The following is a 17,756-nucleotide window of genomic DNA, read 5'->3' as shown; positions in this document are numbered from 1 at the left end:
AATTCAATGCGAAAGAAATTCTTCTTTGAAAAAGATCTCTTCAAAACTTTCTTTATTAATTTGAGAATTTTCATACTATTTTTTTTTTACTACAAAAATTTTCATACTTTAATTAATAAATAATTTGTTTCTAAACCGGTCTCAATAATGACTAGTTATTTGTGATTTTTAAATATGTTATCAAATGACAAAGTTTTAATTTTTCTTCAAATGATATTTTTTATTTAAATAATTTTATTTATTATTTTAATACATTTATGTTTTTAATTGAAAAATCAATCACGTCTCATTTTAATATCAATGATGTCATTGCAATGGAAAGAATATCAAACAATAAAAGAAGCTTATTTTAAATTAATCTACAAAAGATATTTAATTGTAAAATAAATTTGTCAAATGCAATAAAATATACAGTTAAGCTGAATCTAAAAAATGTGATATAACTAAATAGATTTCACACATCTAATGTTGTTTATGGAGATCGAATTCAAGATCATTCCCATATTTTTTTTCAAAGTAAGCAAATAACCTAGAGGAAAATGACACACAATTTCTATGACACGTTTTTATACACTCGCCTACAAAATCGAGGTAAAATCACTTTATTAACCAAGATAATATCACTTATACTTAGTAGGGGTTCATGTATGAACTAGAATGTCTGTCACATTAATCATATTGACGGCATACACAAATAGCATTATCACACTAGATAGCATGCATAGAAAATAAATTCAAGAATTTAACTCAATAAGATCATATAGAAAGAAAAAAAAAGAAAAGAAAAAGACACCAACAAATGAAACGAGTAGGGTTAGCATAGGAACAATGTAACATTTGAGGAAGTCATGATGTAACATTTTATGAACAATACACTGATCCAAATAAGGAACAAACACAATAATATATTATTTTTCCCTCTGCAAACTGCATAGTGCATGTCCTTACATTAACAACACAAACAAACTACTACACTAGAAACAACATGGATCCAAACTTTTTATTTCATCAAGAAACATAAGACATTAAACATAAAACACACAACAACGACAATAATCTTTATTCCTTACATCACAGTCCCATGAGGATATCACACCAGTCACAGTTAATTTTGTTGTGGTATTATGCCACGGAGAGAAGGCCAATTGTCAAGAGTGAGCTTCACAGTACCGATAATATAGTCATCTGTTCCTGTTGGGTCAAACTTGACAAGTGCATAGTAATCTCCTTTGAAAAAGTAGGCTTCATTGGTCCTGTGAGAGGCAAAAGCAGCATCCACTCCATTTTCAAAGATTGTTCCCGTGAAACAAGGGAACCCTGCGGTAATGTTCTTGATACTTTGAACGAGATAGTTGTTTCCATAGTCTACATGCGCATACTGGTTTCCTTTGAATAAATAAACTTCTTTGCCTTTAGATGATCTGAATGCAGCGTCAATCCCATTTTCAAACACGGTTCCTTTAAAAAAAGGAAACGTGTCTGAGATTTTCTTAGGACCGGAGATGATTTTGTCATCTTCGGTGTGAGGAGCGAAGTCTATGAGAGCAGTAAGATTCTCATAAAAGATGAATGCCTCGTTGTTATCAGTGCTAAAGGCAGCATCAATTCCATAGGTTCCAAACACTGTCCCAGCAAGTGATTTAAACCCAGCAGAAAGAGTTTTAGGCCCGTTCAACACTTTATCGTTGCCGGTTCCAGGAGCATAATCCAACAGCACGTACTTATCATCGATGAATAAGTAAACTTCACCGTTTACGGATGAACGAAATGCAGCATTGATGTAACCTGGTTTTGTCATCTTTTAGATATAGTCAAGATTGTAGGAAGGTTATGTTGTGAGCATATACAGGAAAATGAAGAGGGCTATATATAGAATTCAGTGAAAAATAAAATCATTAAATTTATTGAGGGAAAAAGTATAATAATTATAATAATAATAATAATAATAATAATAATAATAATAATAATAAGAGAAAAGGGATGATGCACTGACAGTGTAAAATAGTTTTACACTGTCAACCAATCACACCCATGTATCCAATTACACAACACTTTTATTTTAAAAAAGTTTTAATGACATGGCAGATTGCTTGTTTTCTATTGAATGACAGTGTAAAACTATTTTACACTGTCAGTGCATATCCATTAAACTCTAATAATAATAATAATAATAATAATAATAATAATAAATAAAAAAAAAATAAATAAATATAGTATAGGACAAAAGCATGATTGGCATGAAGAAACTAATCTGTTGTAGTAAAAGCATGATTGGTATGAACAAACTAATCTGTTGTAGAAAAGGCATGGTTTTCAAAGAATTGGCATTAATGCAACAACCCAACCCACACGATAGAGTTCGTGGCTTCGTGCAAACAATAATATAATGAAGACAAAATTGTTTGTTCCCCAAAGGCTTTAAGCAATCTTTTCTTACGTAAATTATATATGTGTTTCCCAAAGTGGCTATTTAAGTGACGTTTATAATTAAAGGTTGATTGTCATTTTTCATAATATAAAGATTCCAATTCGCTTTTAAGAATTTAAAATAATTATGAAATGAAAAATAGTAGTGCGAAGGAGTTTTATAAATTTCCCCAAATGACTCTTAACTTTTAAATGAATTTTTATAAGCAGAAAGCTACTGTAAATTTTTTAAAAACAACTATAAGTTTATTTGAAAAAAAATAAATATTAGCATGTTTAAAAAATATTAAAGTAGAAAAAATATAGTAAGGGGAACATATAATAGTTGAGAAAAGTAAAGAGAAAATATAGAACTAAGGAACAAGAGAGAAAAAAAATGTGAGAAGTGAGCTTTTTCCTAGATAAATTAATTTCTCTCCAACAACAATGAGAGAATGTAAATTTTTTCAATTTGTTTGAAATGAAATTTAAGTTGATCATTGTTGACTGCATTTTACTGCACATTTTTCTAAGACTGTACTTAGATATTTTTCTAGTTTATTTTGTTTATTTTTACTGTTATTATGTTTTTATAATTAAGTCTTTCTTTGCTTTTAATCTATTTTCGTATGTTGTTTTCAACTTTAGCGGTTATTTGATACCTGTCCACTGTGGAGATCATAACTGGAGCTACGAAATATCGTTTTGCGCGTTCTGATATGCGTTGGAAAGTTTAGAGAAAGAGCTACAACTTTTTTGTTGAAGCCAAAAGCTGATTCGGAGTGCAGAAGTCTCACATAATTCGTTGAAATTTCAGAGTGTTGAAATAATTAGTTTTGAGCCAATTTTAAGCTGATTTTTAATGTTTTCGACTCGGTTGGAATTATATGGGAAATTCCTAGTTTTTATAGTCAATGCAGCCGAACATTGTTCATTACTTTGGAATACATTATTCATGATTTTACTTTCAAGAGCTTTGTTCGTTTAGTCATGGAGAACTAATTCCGAGGGATTAACCTGTTGTAATCAGTTTCCACCGACACTTTGAGGTTGTTTTAATTTCCGATAAAAATTAATTTTATTTCAATTCTTCTCTTTGATATCTTGTTTGCTTAATTTGATTTATCATAGGGTTGATTGATTTATCTTATGATTGATTGATTTATTTCGATGATTGCGTGTTCCTATACTTTAATTGTGTTTGCTTAATCCGGGTATGTTTATCGTGTTTGCTTCATTCACCATTGCTATATCTCGTCCGTTTGCTTAATTCAAAAAATTAGGAATATCTATCGTGTAATATCAATTGCACATGTATGATTGTTATTATAATTGAAAAGGGAATAAAGTCTGCGTAGGAATTGGGAATTATTTGGGTCGATGATAAGTTGGAAAACCAAAACAGTAGATTAATCGTTTCAACTTATTTTGATTCAATTTGATCAAATTTGATTCGCTATCGCGCAGGGAATAGTATATAGGATCAGATGACACCGATACCAGGCCAACTTTCAAAGGGTTAACATTCACCAACGCCCCACCCTTTCATAGCTTCATGAACACACATCATCAATTTACCTTTTCACTTTTTCATTTCCCTCGTTCCCTTTGATAACCACACTGTCAATCTCAACATTTAATGTTAATTCTACACAATCCTTCTTAGTTACCTCTTTTTCTAACTTAACTTTTTCGAAAATGACATTCTCATCTGGCGGTTCAGGCATTGCAGAGTTCACCGCCTTTAGTTTTACATCCTTTTCTACTATTACCTGCTTCGACGCCTTATCCCCTCTTTCTACTTCTTTTTTGCTCTAAAGTGACTTTTTACTGCCATCCAGACTACCATCCCATTCTTCGCCTTTCTCATCAACATTGTAACACCCGTATATTTTAATTTTTAATTTAAATAGAAATTTAATTAATAATTAGAATTATTAGTGATTTGTAGAAGTTAATTGAAAAAGGATGGTTTATGGTGTTGGGCCATGTGTGATGTTAAGGAATGAGGGGGTGTTATGTTAGTAAAGGTCTTATTCCAATTAAAGTTTATTTTATAAAACAATAAGAATTGGGAATAAGGGAAAGGAACGTGAAAAGAGTTTGGAACACGAAGAACATGAAAGAGGAGCAATGGAGGGAGAGACCAATCAAGAACTCTTGGCTAAGGTAAGGGGGGACTCTTCCGGTTAATTTCTATTATGTGATTATGGGTAATAGGATGGATTAACGTATGATTCGATTCGATTGGGTATATTGGGATTTGATATTGTTAGGTATGTTATGATTTGGGATAATAGATGAATTTGTATAGATTGTTGGTTATTGATGTGCTGCTTTGATGTATAATGATGTGTGATGAGAAATTCGATGATTATATGCCTGTCTGCGATGTCTGGAATCGTTTTTGGGTACAAAAGGATGTGAAATCGCAGAGTCTGAACGCAGACCCGTAATTCTGCAAAATCGCCAGGTCGCGCCGCGAACCTCTGTTTGCGCCGCGAGCCGTTGGGCAGAAAACCAGGAAGTTGTGATACGCTCAGGTCGCGCCGCGTCCATGTGTTGGCGCCGCGAAGGCGTACTTGTTTTCTCGTATCGCGCCACGTGCATGAGTTGGCGCTGCGAACGTGTTTGTGTGGTTCAGGTCGCGCCGCGAACTTTGGTTGCGCCGCGTGCTGTAGCGATAGTTATTTCTTGGGAAAGTTAAATGATGTGTAACTTTCGAACCGTAGGTCTGTTTTTAGTGCCGCTTCGAGCACGATGAATCTTATGAGATAACCTACGTGTTCTAAACGATGAAATGAGGTGTAAATCCAATTATTTTTAGATATGATTTTATTTCTTGGTGAATGATGTATTGTACATAGGGGTGTTCGCGGTGCGGTTTGGGCGGTTTTGACGGAAAAAATCATCCGAACCGCAAGAGAAAAAATCGTGCGGTTTGGTTTGGTTTGGTTGTCTTTTAAAAAAATCCGAACCAAACCAAACCAAACTAATGCGGTTTGGTTCGGTTCGGTTGGTTCGGTTTTTTACAAATATTTTATTGAGCCATACGTACACATATAGATGACAACATAATTTTGTATTTAGATATTCATACACTATCAAATAACAACAAAACTCGTCATATTTTGACAATAATTTTCCATTTAATATGTAAAAATTAAATTAGACAAAAATGAAATATTAAACATAAAATAATAGCATAAAACAATATAAAAATTATTATAATGAAACAAAAAAATAGAAGAGACGAGAGATTAGTGAAGGTGAAAAGGAAAAAAAAGTGTTGAGAGATTAGAGAAAAAGATATGCGATAAAAATGAAACTACAATACGGAACATTTACATAAAAATGAGAAGGTGAAAAAGAAAGAATATAAGAGAGTAGAGATTATAGAAGAAGAAGGAAGATGTATGTGGTAAAGAAGGTGCGATAATGTTATTAGAGATTTGAGAAGATCGGGACTGAAATTATATGTGTAAGGATGAGAAAATTGTTGGTAATCATAAGGCTAAGGTATAATAGGTTTAAGTTTGGGTTGGATGTGAGTTAAGTAAAATTTAGGTTGTAACATAATGCGGTTTGATTCGGTTTGGTTCGGTTTACAAAATACAAACCGCAAACCGAACCAAACCGTGCGGTTTTGTTAAAAGATGACCTAAACTAATCCGAAGCAAATGCGGTTTTTTGCGGTTTCGGTTTGGTTTGGTTTGATTTGCGGTTTTCTATTGGGTTGGTTTGGTTTTGAACACCCCTAATTGTACATATATGTGATGAGATGTGTTAAATACATGCTATGTTGAAATATTAATCATGTGACGATTTGTTTAATTGGATGATGTATTGTTGACATATATGATGAAATGTGACAATATAAGATGTTGTTTTGAAAACATTACGATGTGATGATTGTTGAGAATTATATGATGATGATTAATGATTTGTGAATATTAATATGCTGTTAATGTTAATATGTTGATTGTGGTGAATGTATGTGAATGATTGAATGATGCTTGGACATGTACATACTTGTTTGTGATGATATTGGTTAGATGAAATGAGACGATGTTAAGCATCGGATCGGTGATGATATAAGTATGTGATATGTGTGCACTCATTCATAAATCATTTACATTGGATCCCGTTGATGAGTGGATCGTTGGTGGCTAATTCCCATTGTGCGGAGATTAGTAAGCAGTCATCGTGTGCCCATGGGGGTGTGAGCGATGAGGTTAGTCGTGTGCCCATGTGGGGTGTGAGCGACTTGAAGGGCAGTATCGCAAAGAGAAGTCCTGGGAATGTGATTCACGAATTTTGGTACCACATGCATAGTGTCAGTTGTGTCATATGCATTTTGTCATAACATGATTGTATGGATTTCTGTGTTTGTGTTGTAATCTATTATCGTGTGAATTGATGAATAATAGATGTGGATCTGAATATATGACAAATTGGGTGAATGATATATTATGATGTTTTGTTGCTTATGAATGCATAACATTGATTAATTGAGAATGAGACTCACCCCTACTTGTTGACAATTTTCAGATTAAGGAGTAGCGGCATTAGTGCTCGGTGAGGATGACTCGTAGAGTTTATCCGTTGTTTTGAGTCGTGTCGGTCATGCTCTGATCTTGTAACACTGGGGGAACGCTAGTTTAGAGTTTATGATGATACTCCATCGTGTTGTTATTGTATTAGATTCTGTGGGATATTGCATAGATGATGTTATGCTTATCCGTATGATGAATTTTCCGCTGTGTTAACATGAGATGTTTATGTATTATGATGAATTGTTCCTTAGTGAAAGCATGACAAGGAATTTATGATAAATTTGTCTTAATTGGAATTGTGGCACCCTTGTTTTCATGTTTTACTCTGAATTATTTTATAAATTTCCGCGGGGTTTAGAAGGGTGTTACAAACATAATCTTCACCCCACGCATTTTCATCATCCTCTGAGGATATATCAACCTAGATTTTACCTTTCATGACTTATTTTGGCAGTACTATTCTTTTTGGACCATGCATATCCTATATAAGCTTAATCATGTTAATGTTGTCATTAACTTCCACACTGAAAGTTTCATTCAAGACCATGGAGTATTTGGTTCTGATCAAGAATCTTGCAACATCCATCTTTGTGGGATCCCTTGTCTCATCATCGGAGCAGACATAAACTCCAACAAATCTTAAAATGAATTCAAAAAATTTCTGAGACCAAGTGTGACAAGGAAATCCATAATACCTCATCTACATTAATCTTTCATTATCCACATCTTCCAACGACCAGGGTTGGATTTCTGAAAACCATTTCCCAATCCATTTCTTAGCCTCATTAATTAGTGCTTTAATCTCCCCCTCTTCACTTTCTTCCAAGAGACCTAAATTTGCACCAAGAGGAGTTACTTTGACCCATAAATAGCCCTCAAAATAAAAAGCATATTGTCTATTATATGTCATTCCTCCATTTTCGACCACCCCAACAAGGGTTTTCTCTAATCTTTGTAATTCATTATAATCAATGTTGAATTGAAAGTGAGCAAACTTTGGCTTTTGCTCTCTTGATCCACAGCCTGATATTTTTCTCCAATTTTTATCCATTCTTTTTGGATGCTTCCGCCTATCATCATTAAATGGTGCTTGCTCTTTGTTATATTCCACCCTTTCAACTTGTGCATAGGTCCTCTTATTATTGTTCACCGCCGCTGTTTGAATCCTTCCATCCTGGACCTTTACAACCTCGTTCTTTTCATGGCTTCTTGAGCTTTGTTCCACCTTCCCCCCCCCCCCCATGTTGAAACAATTGTATGCTCGCATATAACTTCTTCCCTTTAATGAAGATGTTATCCAGCTACACCGCAAGCCCTCTTTCATCTTCCACTTTCCTAAACCTTACGAAGTCCACTATACCAAATAAGACCTTAGGCAGCGCTTTTAAGGTTGTTTATTCTAGTGCTGCTATAGGTATAGATAGTATTTTTCTTTAATAAAAAGCGTTGGCTTAATTGCATTTTAGGCAACACTTCTTGTTAAAAGCGTTGTCTTAAGTGCACTTCAGGCTTTACTTTTTGTTAAAAACGGTGGCTTAAGTGCACTTTAGGCAGAGTTTTATGCCAAAAGCGCTACCTTAAGTACACTTTAGCCAGCGTTTTATGTTAGAAGTGCTAGCTTAGGTGCACTTTAGACTGTGCTTTCTATTAAAAGTGTTGGCTTAAGTATACTCTAAACTACGCTTTCTATTTAAAAACGTTGGCGCAAGTCCTCTTTATGCAACACACTGATAAAAACGGTGGTGTAAGTCCTTTTTTAGTTTCAGTATCAAGTTTTTCTCTTCAATTCAAATATCATAAATTCAACCGTTCTCATAATCATAAATCAATATTGTATCGTGATCAATAATAACTACAAGTAAACTAACTTGAATTTGCATAAATTTTATAATCTCTATAATACAAGCTTCAATTTATTACATCAAGAAGACAACACACATATATATCAATGACATCAATCTTTATTCTTAATGAGCACACTTGGATGATGATCATATATCACACAAGTCGTGATAAATTCTTTTAGGGTATTATGCCCCAAAGAGATCGCCAGTAGTCAAGAGTTTTCCTCACACCATCAATAAGGTGATCATTCGTTGAACCAGGGGTAACAACAACACGTGCATAGTAGTCATCTTTAAAAAAGTAAGCTTCATTAGTAATGTGAGAAGCAAAAGCCGCATCCGTTCCACTTTCAAAGATTGTGCCTCTGAAACAAGTAAACCCATCAGTAATGTTCTTGATATTTTGAAGGAGGCTGTTGTTGCCATAGTCTATACGAGCGTACTGGTCCCCTTTGAATAAGTAAACTTCCTTGCCTCTTGTGGACCTGAAAGCCGCATCTACTCCATTTTCAAACACGGTTTGTTTGAAAAACAGAAACATGTCAACGATTTTCTTAGGACCTGAAAGGATTTTGTCTTGATCGGAATGTGGAGCATAATCTATGAGAGCACAAAAGTTTTCATAAAAGATGAATGCCTGGTTATTATCGGTGTCAAAGCTACAATATATTCCGTAGCTTCCAAATATGGTTTGATTAAGTGATTTGAATCCATCTCGAACGGGAGTAGGCCCGAGTATAAGCTTGTCGTTTCCGGTTCCTGGAGCATAATTCAACAACACATACTTATTATAGATGAAAAAGTATGCTTCATTGATGTAAGATGAACGCAGGCCCGGCCCAAGGGTAAAGCAAGCAAGGCCATTGTCTTGGAGAAAATTTTACTTCCTACCCCTACACTTGCCTTCCTACCCCTACAATTTTTTAAAAATGGCAATTTTACCCTCAAACACTAATAACCATTTTACCATTTTACTTTTTACCATTTTTTCAAAAAGTAAAAAAATTTTGAAATCTGCACCCCTACGCGCATCAAAAACGGAACACCTGAGGTAAGAGTTCCGGTTCACAAAGTTACAAACCGGATGACTTTTGAAATCTGTTCCGGTTCATTTTTTTTCCTCCCGGAAGACATTTCAAAACTGTTCCGATACTTCTAATGCCAAACCGGAACAGTTGGGGAAAGTGTTCCGGTGCACATGGTTACAAACCGGAACAGTTTGGAAATGTGTTCCGGAATGTTTTATTTTTTTTTTTGATTTTTTGTAATTTTTTTTCAGGTATGGAAGTTCCGCTCCAAATTTGTCGAAAAAACGATACAGCTATAGATACCACTGATGCTTTCACAACTTCAGAGAGATTTGTCACACGGGAAGAAGTTATCCGTTGAGTTAAAGAGACTGGAATTAACAATAAAGTGACCGTTATTATCACGCGTTCAGACACCGAAACCGGCAAAAGAGGAAGAAGTAACAAAGTGATATTTGGGTGCGATAAAGGTGGAAAATATAAGGATAAAAGTGAGACTCAAAGTGCTACTAAGAGATGTGGATGTCCATTCAAAATCAGATCGACTCCGGCAAAAGATGGTTCTGGTTGGAAGGTTGATGTAAAGTGTAGAGTTCATAATCATGGTTTACCAGATAGATTAGAAGGTCATTCATTTGTTGGTAGGTTGACAACCGATGAGAAGCAGCATGTTGCTGATTTGACAAAGAGACATGTTCCGCCTAGACACATATTGATTTCCTTGCAAGAGCGAGATCCTGAGAACGTCACTCGGATCACGCAAATATACAAGCATAAAAGTGTGATTGAAGCGGAGATAAGAGGTCCAAGAAGTGAGATACAACATTTGTTTAAGCTTATAGAGGAGGCGAACTATGTTTATTGGAGTAGGAAACGGGATGATTGTGAAGTTGTGAGAGATATTTTTTGGGCTCATCCAGATTCGGTAAAGTTGCTGAATCTTTTTCCTACTGTCTTGATTATGGACGCCACTTATAAGACCAACAAATATAGACAACCTTTGTTTGAAATAGTTGGTATGACATCGACCGAGTTGACATTTGCGGTTGCATTTGCTTATATGGAGTGTGAGCAGACTGAGAGTTTTATTTGGGTCTTGGATAAGCTGAAGCAATTGTTTGTGAAGAAAGATGTGGTTTCACAAGTGATTTTGACGGATAGAGATCTTGCTTTGATGAAAGCATTTGAAGTTGTTTTTCCTACGACGCATAACTTGCTATGTCGTTTTCATATTAACAAAAATGTTGGGATGAAATGCAAGGAATATGTGATGAAAGACATGCAAGAGACAATAGGCCCATTGTGGAAAGATGTTGTATGGGCTAGTAATGAGGTTGAGTATGGTGTACGGTTGCAATATCTTGAACAAGCATGCTTTGCTTGTAATGACTTCCTCGATTACGTGAAGAACACTTGGTTGATCCCACATAGGCAAAGATTTGTAGGCGCATGGATTAATCGAGTGCTTCATTTTGGTAACACCACGACAAATCGGTATGTCATAATTCTTAAAATTTTTATTATGTATTAATTTTTAAATTATTAATTTTTTATACTTTATTTGTTTATTTTAGGGTTGAATCTGCACATTGGAAGCTAAAGCAGATGATAGGAGACAGCCTTGGTGACATGGTCAAAGTTTGGGAAGCTATGAATTCTAACCTAAAAATCCAAATAGGTAACATTCGAGCTTCGTTTCAAAAAAGTTTTTATGAGGTTGAGCACGCACACATTAGTCCATTTTATGATAATTTGCGTGGTTCAGTATCGAGAGCTGCTTTGAGACGCATTGCAGAAGAGTTATCGAGGCTTGATTATGTGTTAAATAGTAGGGAAAAATGTGGTTGTACTATGAGAACAAGTTATGGGCTACCTTGTGCTTGTGAGATGGGAAGATTGATTGTTGTTGGAATCCCATTACAAGTAGAAATTGTTCATCTTCAATGGAGGATACTATCTATGGAAGGTGACTTGCCTTTAGACGAGGAAGCCGGTTCGGAGGTTGATATGAGCAATGCAATTGATGAATTGTGGAGAAGGTTTAAATCACTAGATGTTGTTGGAAAAAGAGCATTGAAAAGTAGGGTTTGTGAAATTGCATATCCCACAACAACTTCATTGTGTCCACCACCTGAGAAAATAAAAACTAAAGGCGGAGTGAAGAGGAAAGGGAAGAAACCAGTTGGGTATGATGTTTATAGGGATCCTTCAAGTTTTGAGTATGCTGATCAGGCGTCTCAATCTTCACAAAAACAATCGCAAGCATCACAAACTTCTAGGAAGCAATCACAGTCAAAGAAGCAATCACAATCAAAGAACCAGGATTTCACTCTTCAGTTTCCTTGTCATATTAGGCCATATATTACCGAGATAGTTAATGTTGTAGCAGATGGTAATTGTGGATTTAGAGCCATTGCATCGTGGCATGGGTATATTAAGGATGGTTGGGCAATGGTTCGTCGTGACTTGGACAGCGAATTAAGAGAAAAGAAGGACTTATATGAGAGATTGTTCGGTCCAAATTTATCCGAAGTGAGAAGTGGTTTATTGATAGATAATGTTGGTTTTCAACCACCGGAGAAATGGTTGACACTACCAGAGATGGGATATTTGATAGCGAATCGGTATAACGTCATTCTTGTGATGCTTGGTAACCCTTGCTTGACTTTTTTTCCCATGACAACAACATTTTCTCCAAGTGCTCCTACATATTGCATTGGCCTTGTCAACAAGAATCATTTTGTTCGGGTAACCTTTATATATATTTATTTGTTTGTTAAATTATTTATTTAATTATTTATTTAATTATTTAATTACTTATTTATTAATTATTTAATTACTTATTTAATTATTTATTTAATTATTTTTTTGTTATGAAATCAGGTTAATATGAAAGAAGGCTTCCCACTGCCACCCGTCACGTTAGATTGGATGAAGTTTCGTCTTCAAGTGGCGACATCTTGGATGTTAGGTTTTGCTGGACGTCTTCAACATTGGCATCATCTTACGCCTATGTTACCATCAAGTGTTAATTTAGATTAAGTGACTTTTATTTATATGTAATATTTTATTTATATAGAACTTTAACATTAGAATATAGAACATCTTTTATTTATATAGAACATTAACATTAAACCATGATAACATAGAACATAGAACATTAAAACATGACAACAATAACATTAGATAATACAATATAGAACATAAAGCATTAGACTCTTGCAGACGATTCTGGACGAACCAGCATCTTCAGAACATCCTCAGCAGTTTTCACGATACGAGATTTTACTCACAAGTCGGTTATCAGTTTCTGGCAATGCTTCATTCACCAAACTTTTCAGTGCCTCAAGTCTCTCGCAATCCTCAGGTATTGGAAGCTTCATGGGATCCTTAGTTCCCGTATAGTAAACAATTGTGTCAACCATAAAATTATAAAGAGACGTTCTGAAAAATATGATATTTTTTCTCAACACTAGGAGAACCTATTTATAGGCCATCAATGCAATCTTATCCACACAACACAATCCACTAACTCTCTGCAATCTTATCCAAATAAAATCTTATCCAAATAAAAATAAATATACCATAAAATATAAAGTAGAATATACCATAGAATATACCATAAAATATAAAGTTGAATGTATCATAAAATATAAAATAGAGTTTACAATCATAAAATATAAAATAAAATATAAAAAAGAGTACAATCATAATAGAGTCAATGCTCACGGGCGATGCGTAACACCTCAAATAAATCAGCATATGTGACATCATCCTCCTCTGCCTCTACCTGCCGGAGATAACGGTGCACCAATGTGGAGGCACGAGCCCAATCCGGATCAGCTGGTCCTGCCTCAAAGACAGGAACTGCAACCTCTCTACGCGCACTAGGTGGGGGAGGCACCACCTGAGGATGCGAAACGCGGTAATACCACTCTAAATATCCATCAACCGTCTCATGAGGGTATCTCACTGGCCGTGTATCTCTAATCACATCTGTCACGCTCTAGACATAAGCAATCCACTCCACAGCAATCTCATCATTGCTGAGCGTATCAGCAGGAGGTGCAGGCGGAATATACTGACAATAACCAAACTGCCGAAGACACCTGTCAGGTAAGTATAGCACATGTAACTCACCCCAAACGAGAAAACCTCTGTAAAGAGATAACTCGTTAAAAGCTCGATGATGTCTATGATCCTCAAATGGGCGCCATATGACATCTATAGGTGTCAGCTCGTCCAATATCGGTCTATACGCATCCACCTTGATGGCTCCTTGCCTGTAGGACCATCTCATCGCCCGCGGAAGCCCAAGGTTCTCAGATGGCCGCCAATTTTCTCCTTTCCTTCCCAGTGTAGGAAAGTACTCATGTATCCAACACTGTTAACAATATAAATAATATAAATAATATATATATATATATATATTACATAATATAAATAATAATATATGAATTAACATACAATTAATTAAAAATAACTTAAATACCTGAATCAGAGTAGGATATCCACCGAGCTGCTTGCAACTAAACATAGATGCATCACCAAGGTGGCGATAAAGAGTGACCAGGGCAGCAGATGCCCAACTGTAGTGACTGAGCCCACGTAGGTCTCTAAATAGTGGCAAATACCGGGCCTCAACCAAAGTAAATGTCTTATCTGCAAAAATGGTAGAACCTACCAACATCATCAAATATGCCCTGGTCGCGAAGTCCCAACTACCAGCAGCACGGTACTCCACAAATCTGTCGTACAACCACTGCAGTGAGTAATAAGCTCCCCTGCATGAACGCACATGCTCAGCCATGGCACGTCTACCCACTCCCAATAACTCGCAGCCAAGATCAACCGCCACCTCCTCTGTGACGTGCTCATTAGGATACCAAAACATACCCCAATAGGTAAATGCAGCAGGCAGGCAACATCATCCAATGTAATCGTCATCTCACCAAATGGCATGTGAAATGACGATGTCTCAACATGCCACCTCTCCACAAATGCTGAGACCAGGTTAACATCTATCTTGGTCAGACTAGTTCTCTGAAGAGAAGCCAGACTTCACTCATTCACAATAGCCTCCATCTCTGGTGGGAGGTTCATAGGCACTCTTTCCTGGAGCTTCGTCCCATGTCCTGCGACTTTAAGCTCCTTTTTAGGACCTCTTTCCTGAAAATTAATAAAGAGATCACATTAGATTATATAATAAAAAATTATTTTTAAAATAAATTAATTAATTTTACAAAATTAATTAATTTTACTTACCTGTCCGTACCACAAACGGCGAGCGACATGGTCTTGGTAACGAACAAGTAAAGATAGATCTGATGGTCCACTAGGATATCCAACTGGCTGCGGTGGCTCCGGAGGTGGCTGTGCTGGCTCTTGAGGTGGGTTAGAGGGACCAGCTTCGTCGCGGCGGCGGGAATGTGGCCTCCCGTCAGGTCCTAATGTACGCATTTTCCTGGAAAAAAAATTAAAAAAAAAATCACAAAAAACCAAACCGGAACAGTTCCAAAAAGGGTTCCGGTTTGTAAATGAGCTAAACCGGAACAGTTCTCAAAAGGCTTCCGGTGGGGATGAAAACGAACCGGAACAGCTTTCAAAAGCGTTCCGATGTGCAAGGCAATAAACCGGAAGAGTTTCAAAATGTGTTCCGGTTTGAAAACGAATGCACCGGAACAGATTCCAAAAGCGTTACGGGAAGAATTTTGCAAACCGAAAGACTTACCAAATGTGTTCCGGTTTGGTGATTTTGTGAACCGGAAGAGTCTGCAGAAGGGTTCCGAAGTGTATTTCGTGGAGAGAAGTGAGAGTGTTTGTTCAAAATCAGTAAAAAGTTGAAAATGAAAAAAAAATTTACCTTTTTATACGAGGGTAATTTCGTCAAAAAAAATTAATTGTAGGGGTAGAAGGACAATTGTAGGGGTAGGAAGTAAATTTTTCTATCTTGGGCCTCACTTTTTTGGCCCACATACCAGGCCTCCAAATAACCAGAAAAAAAAAATATTTACACAAAAGGATCATTTGATGTTTGTTGTATGGTATCCCAGCGGCTATGTGAAGTTTATCGAAACTGCATGTATATCCCAGCGGCTATGGTATATCATTTGATGTCTGTATTTATTTTTTCTATTAAATTTTCCCATGGTTTTATCAATATTTTTAATGATTAATATGGTTTAACAAGTCTGTTTTCATTCAATGACACGGTCATTATATTTATGGTAAAGTTACTTATTTGTTTAAAAATTTCATAAAATATTTTTTAATAAAAAAAAGTTAATATTACATTGATATGTTATGTTTTATTTTTTGTTGGAGAAAATTATGTCATAAAAATTGTTATTATTGTTTATATATGAATAAAAATAAATATTTTTAATGAGTAATTTTAAATTAAGTTTCTAAGATACTACTCGCTTTTAAGATAATTTTTAAATTATATAAATATAATAAGTAATTATTTTTATTATCTAGCTCAAGAAATACATAAAATTAGTAAATTTAATTCTTGCTATTAAGATGATAAAAAATAACATGAAAATTTTAAATTTTAATTAAAGATTAAATTAATGAAATTAATATATTTTAAAGATTATTAACTAATTATATATTATTTAGAAATTTAATTGAAAAAATAATAATTTTAAGAAATTTATTGATGGTTTTTTTTTAAATTAATATAAATTTTATTAATAAAGATTTTAATTTTAAAAAATTTTATTTTAAATTTTGCCTTAGACCTCCAAATTTGTTGGGCCAGCCCTGGATGAACGAAATGCAGCGTTTATGTAACCGGATCTTGTCATCTTAAATATAGTAAAGTTATATATATTGGATTCAAATTCAGTCAAGGTTATTTTGTGAGCAAATATAGGGGAATGAAGAAGGTTATATATAGACACAGAATGATTAACTAAAATCATTAGTTTATATAAAAGAACAATATAACGAAACCATTTATTAAAAGTAAAGTTTTAATTAATTAACATTACTGTAACCACCTACACACCCCCACAGACTAAAAACAAGAGATTATGCTTTAAGATTATGCAAACATATTTGTTACGCAGCTATTATTATTGAAAACAACAATGCAAAAGATTATGCTTTAAGATTATGCAAACATGTATACTTATAATTATAATAATTATGGCATTAATTTATAGGTTAAGCATTAAACATGTTTTAAGCATCAATTTAAAATTTACTTGAGGCAATACCCATGTGTTTTGCACAGGTTTGTTTACATTATGAAATAATTAAAATAATAATAATAATAATAGTAATAATATAAGTCTAATAAAAAATATTATTATTATTATTATTATTATTATTATTATTATTATTATTATTATTAATAATAATAATATGTCATTGACAAGGCGTCTCACTCCTGATTGAGAAAACCACATATCTGTACTAATATAAGAGTTCTCGTATGAATGATCCGGGCTAGCGAAAATAGACTAATCATTCATCCAAGAAAGTACACACTCTACAAAAGTTGGTGCTATACAATTTTATCTATACAATATTTTAGTTTGTTTTTTTTTGTGTAAGCAAGAGATATATTAATGGGAGAACTAAGGGTTCTCCAACCTTGATACACAAGAGCGGCATAAAACCGACAAAAAAGTAATATTACAAACCAAATACAATTACGATAAAAAAGACAACGGGTCTTTACAAAAATCGTAAAAGTTACACTTGGAGTATGTAATATCACCTAAAGAGGACCATCTCCACACCAAGAATTTAGTTTGTTTGTTTGTTTGTTGCATATTTATGTAAATGACTAACATTATTTTATCTATTTAATTCAATGGTCAATAATTAAGTAATGTATGTGGAGTCTTTTTAGTAGGTGCATATTTTTCAAAGAGCTTCTTTTTGAAAATAGATATTAAAATATACAT

General features: G+C 34.5%; 2 protein-coding genes across 2 annotated transcripts; both read right to left on the bottom strand.

Annotated features, from left to right (window-relative positions):
• Positions 1–889: 889 nt before the first annotated feature.
• On the bottom strand, positions 890–1,825 carry LOC131647538 (albumin-2-like). Its single transcript, XM_058917426.1, has one exon. It carries the CDS (start codon positions 1,796–1,798, stop codon positions 1,106–1,108), a length of 693 nt encoding a protein of 230 aa, XP_058773409.1. The 5' UTR covers positions 1,799–1,825; the 3' UTR covers positions 890–1,105.
• A 7,159-nt stretch (positions 1,826–8,984) lies between these two features.
• On the bottom strand, positions 8,985–16,646 carry LOC131647537 (albumin-2-like). Its single transcript, XM_058917425.1, has 2 exons — positions 16,600–16,646; positions 8,985–9,621 (listed from the first exon to the last, which is right to left on the bottom strand). The coding sequence occupies exons 1-2, from the start codon at positions 16,644–16,646 to the stop codon at positions 8,985–8,987; spliced, it is 684 nt and encodes a 227-aa protein (XP_058773408.1).
• Positions 16,647–17,756: the final 1,110 nt, after the last annotated feature.

Source organism: Vicia villosa, linkage group LG2, assembly GCF_029867415.1.
Source record: "Vicia villosa cultivar HV-30 ecotype Madison, WI linkage group LG2, Vvil1.0, whole genome shotgun sequence".
NCBI lineage: Eukaryota > Viridiplantae > Streptophyta > Magnoliopsida > Fabales > Fabaceae > Vicia > Vicia villosa.
This window is presented reverse-complemented; position numbering and strand designations above follow the sequence as displayed.

Coding starts and splice junctions, on each gene's coding strand:
- LOC131647538 (XM_058917426.1), bottom strand. CDS start 1,798: ATGACAAAACCAGGTTACATCAATGCTGCATTTCGTTCATCCGTAAAC.
- LOC131647537 (XM_058917425.1), bottom strand. CDS start 16,646: ATGACAAGATCCGGTTACATAAACGCTGCATTTCGTTCATCCAGGGC. Junction 9,622..16,599: donor GCATTTCGTTCATCCAGGGC/TGGCCCAACAAA, acceptor TTCATCTTACAT/CAATGAAGCATACTTTTTCA.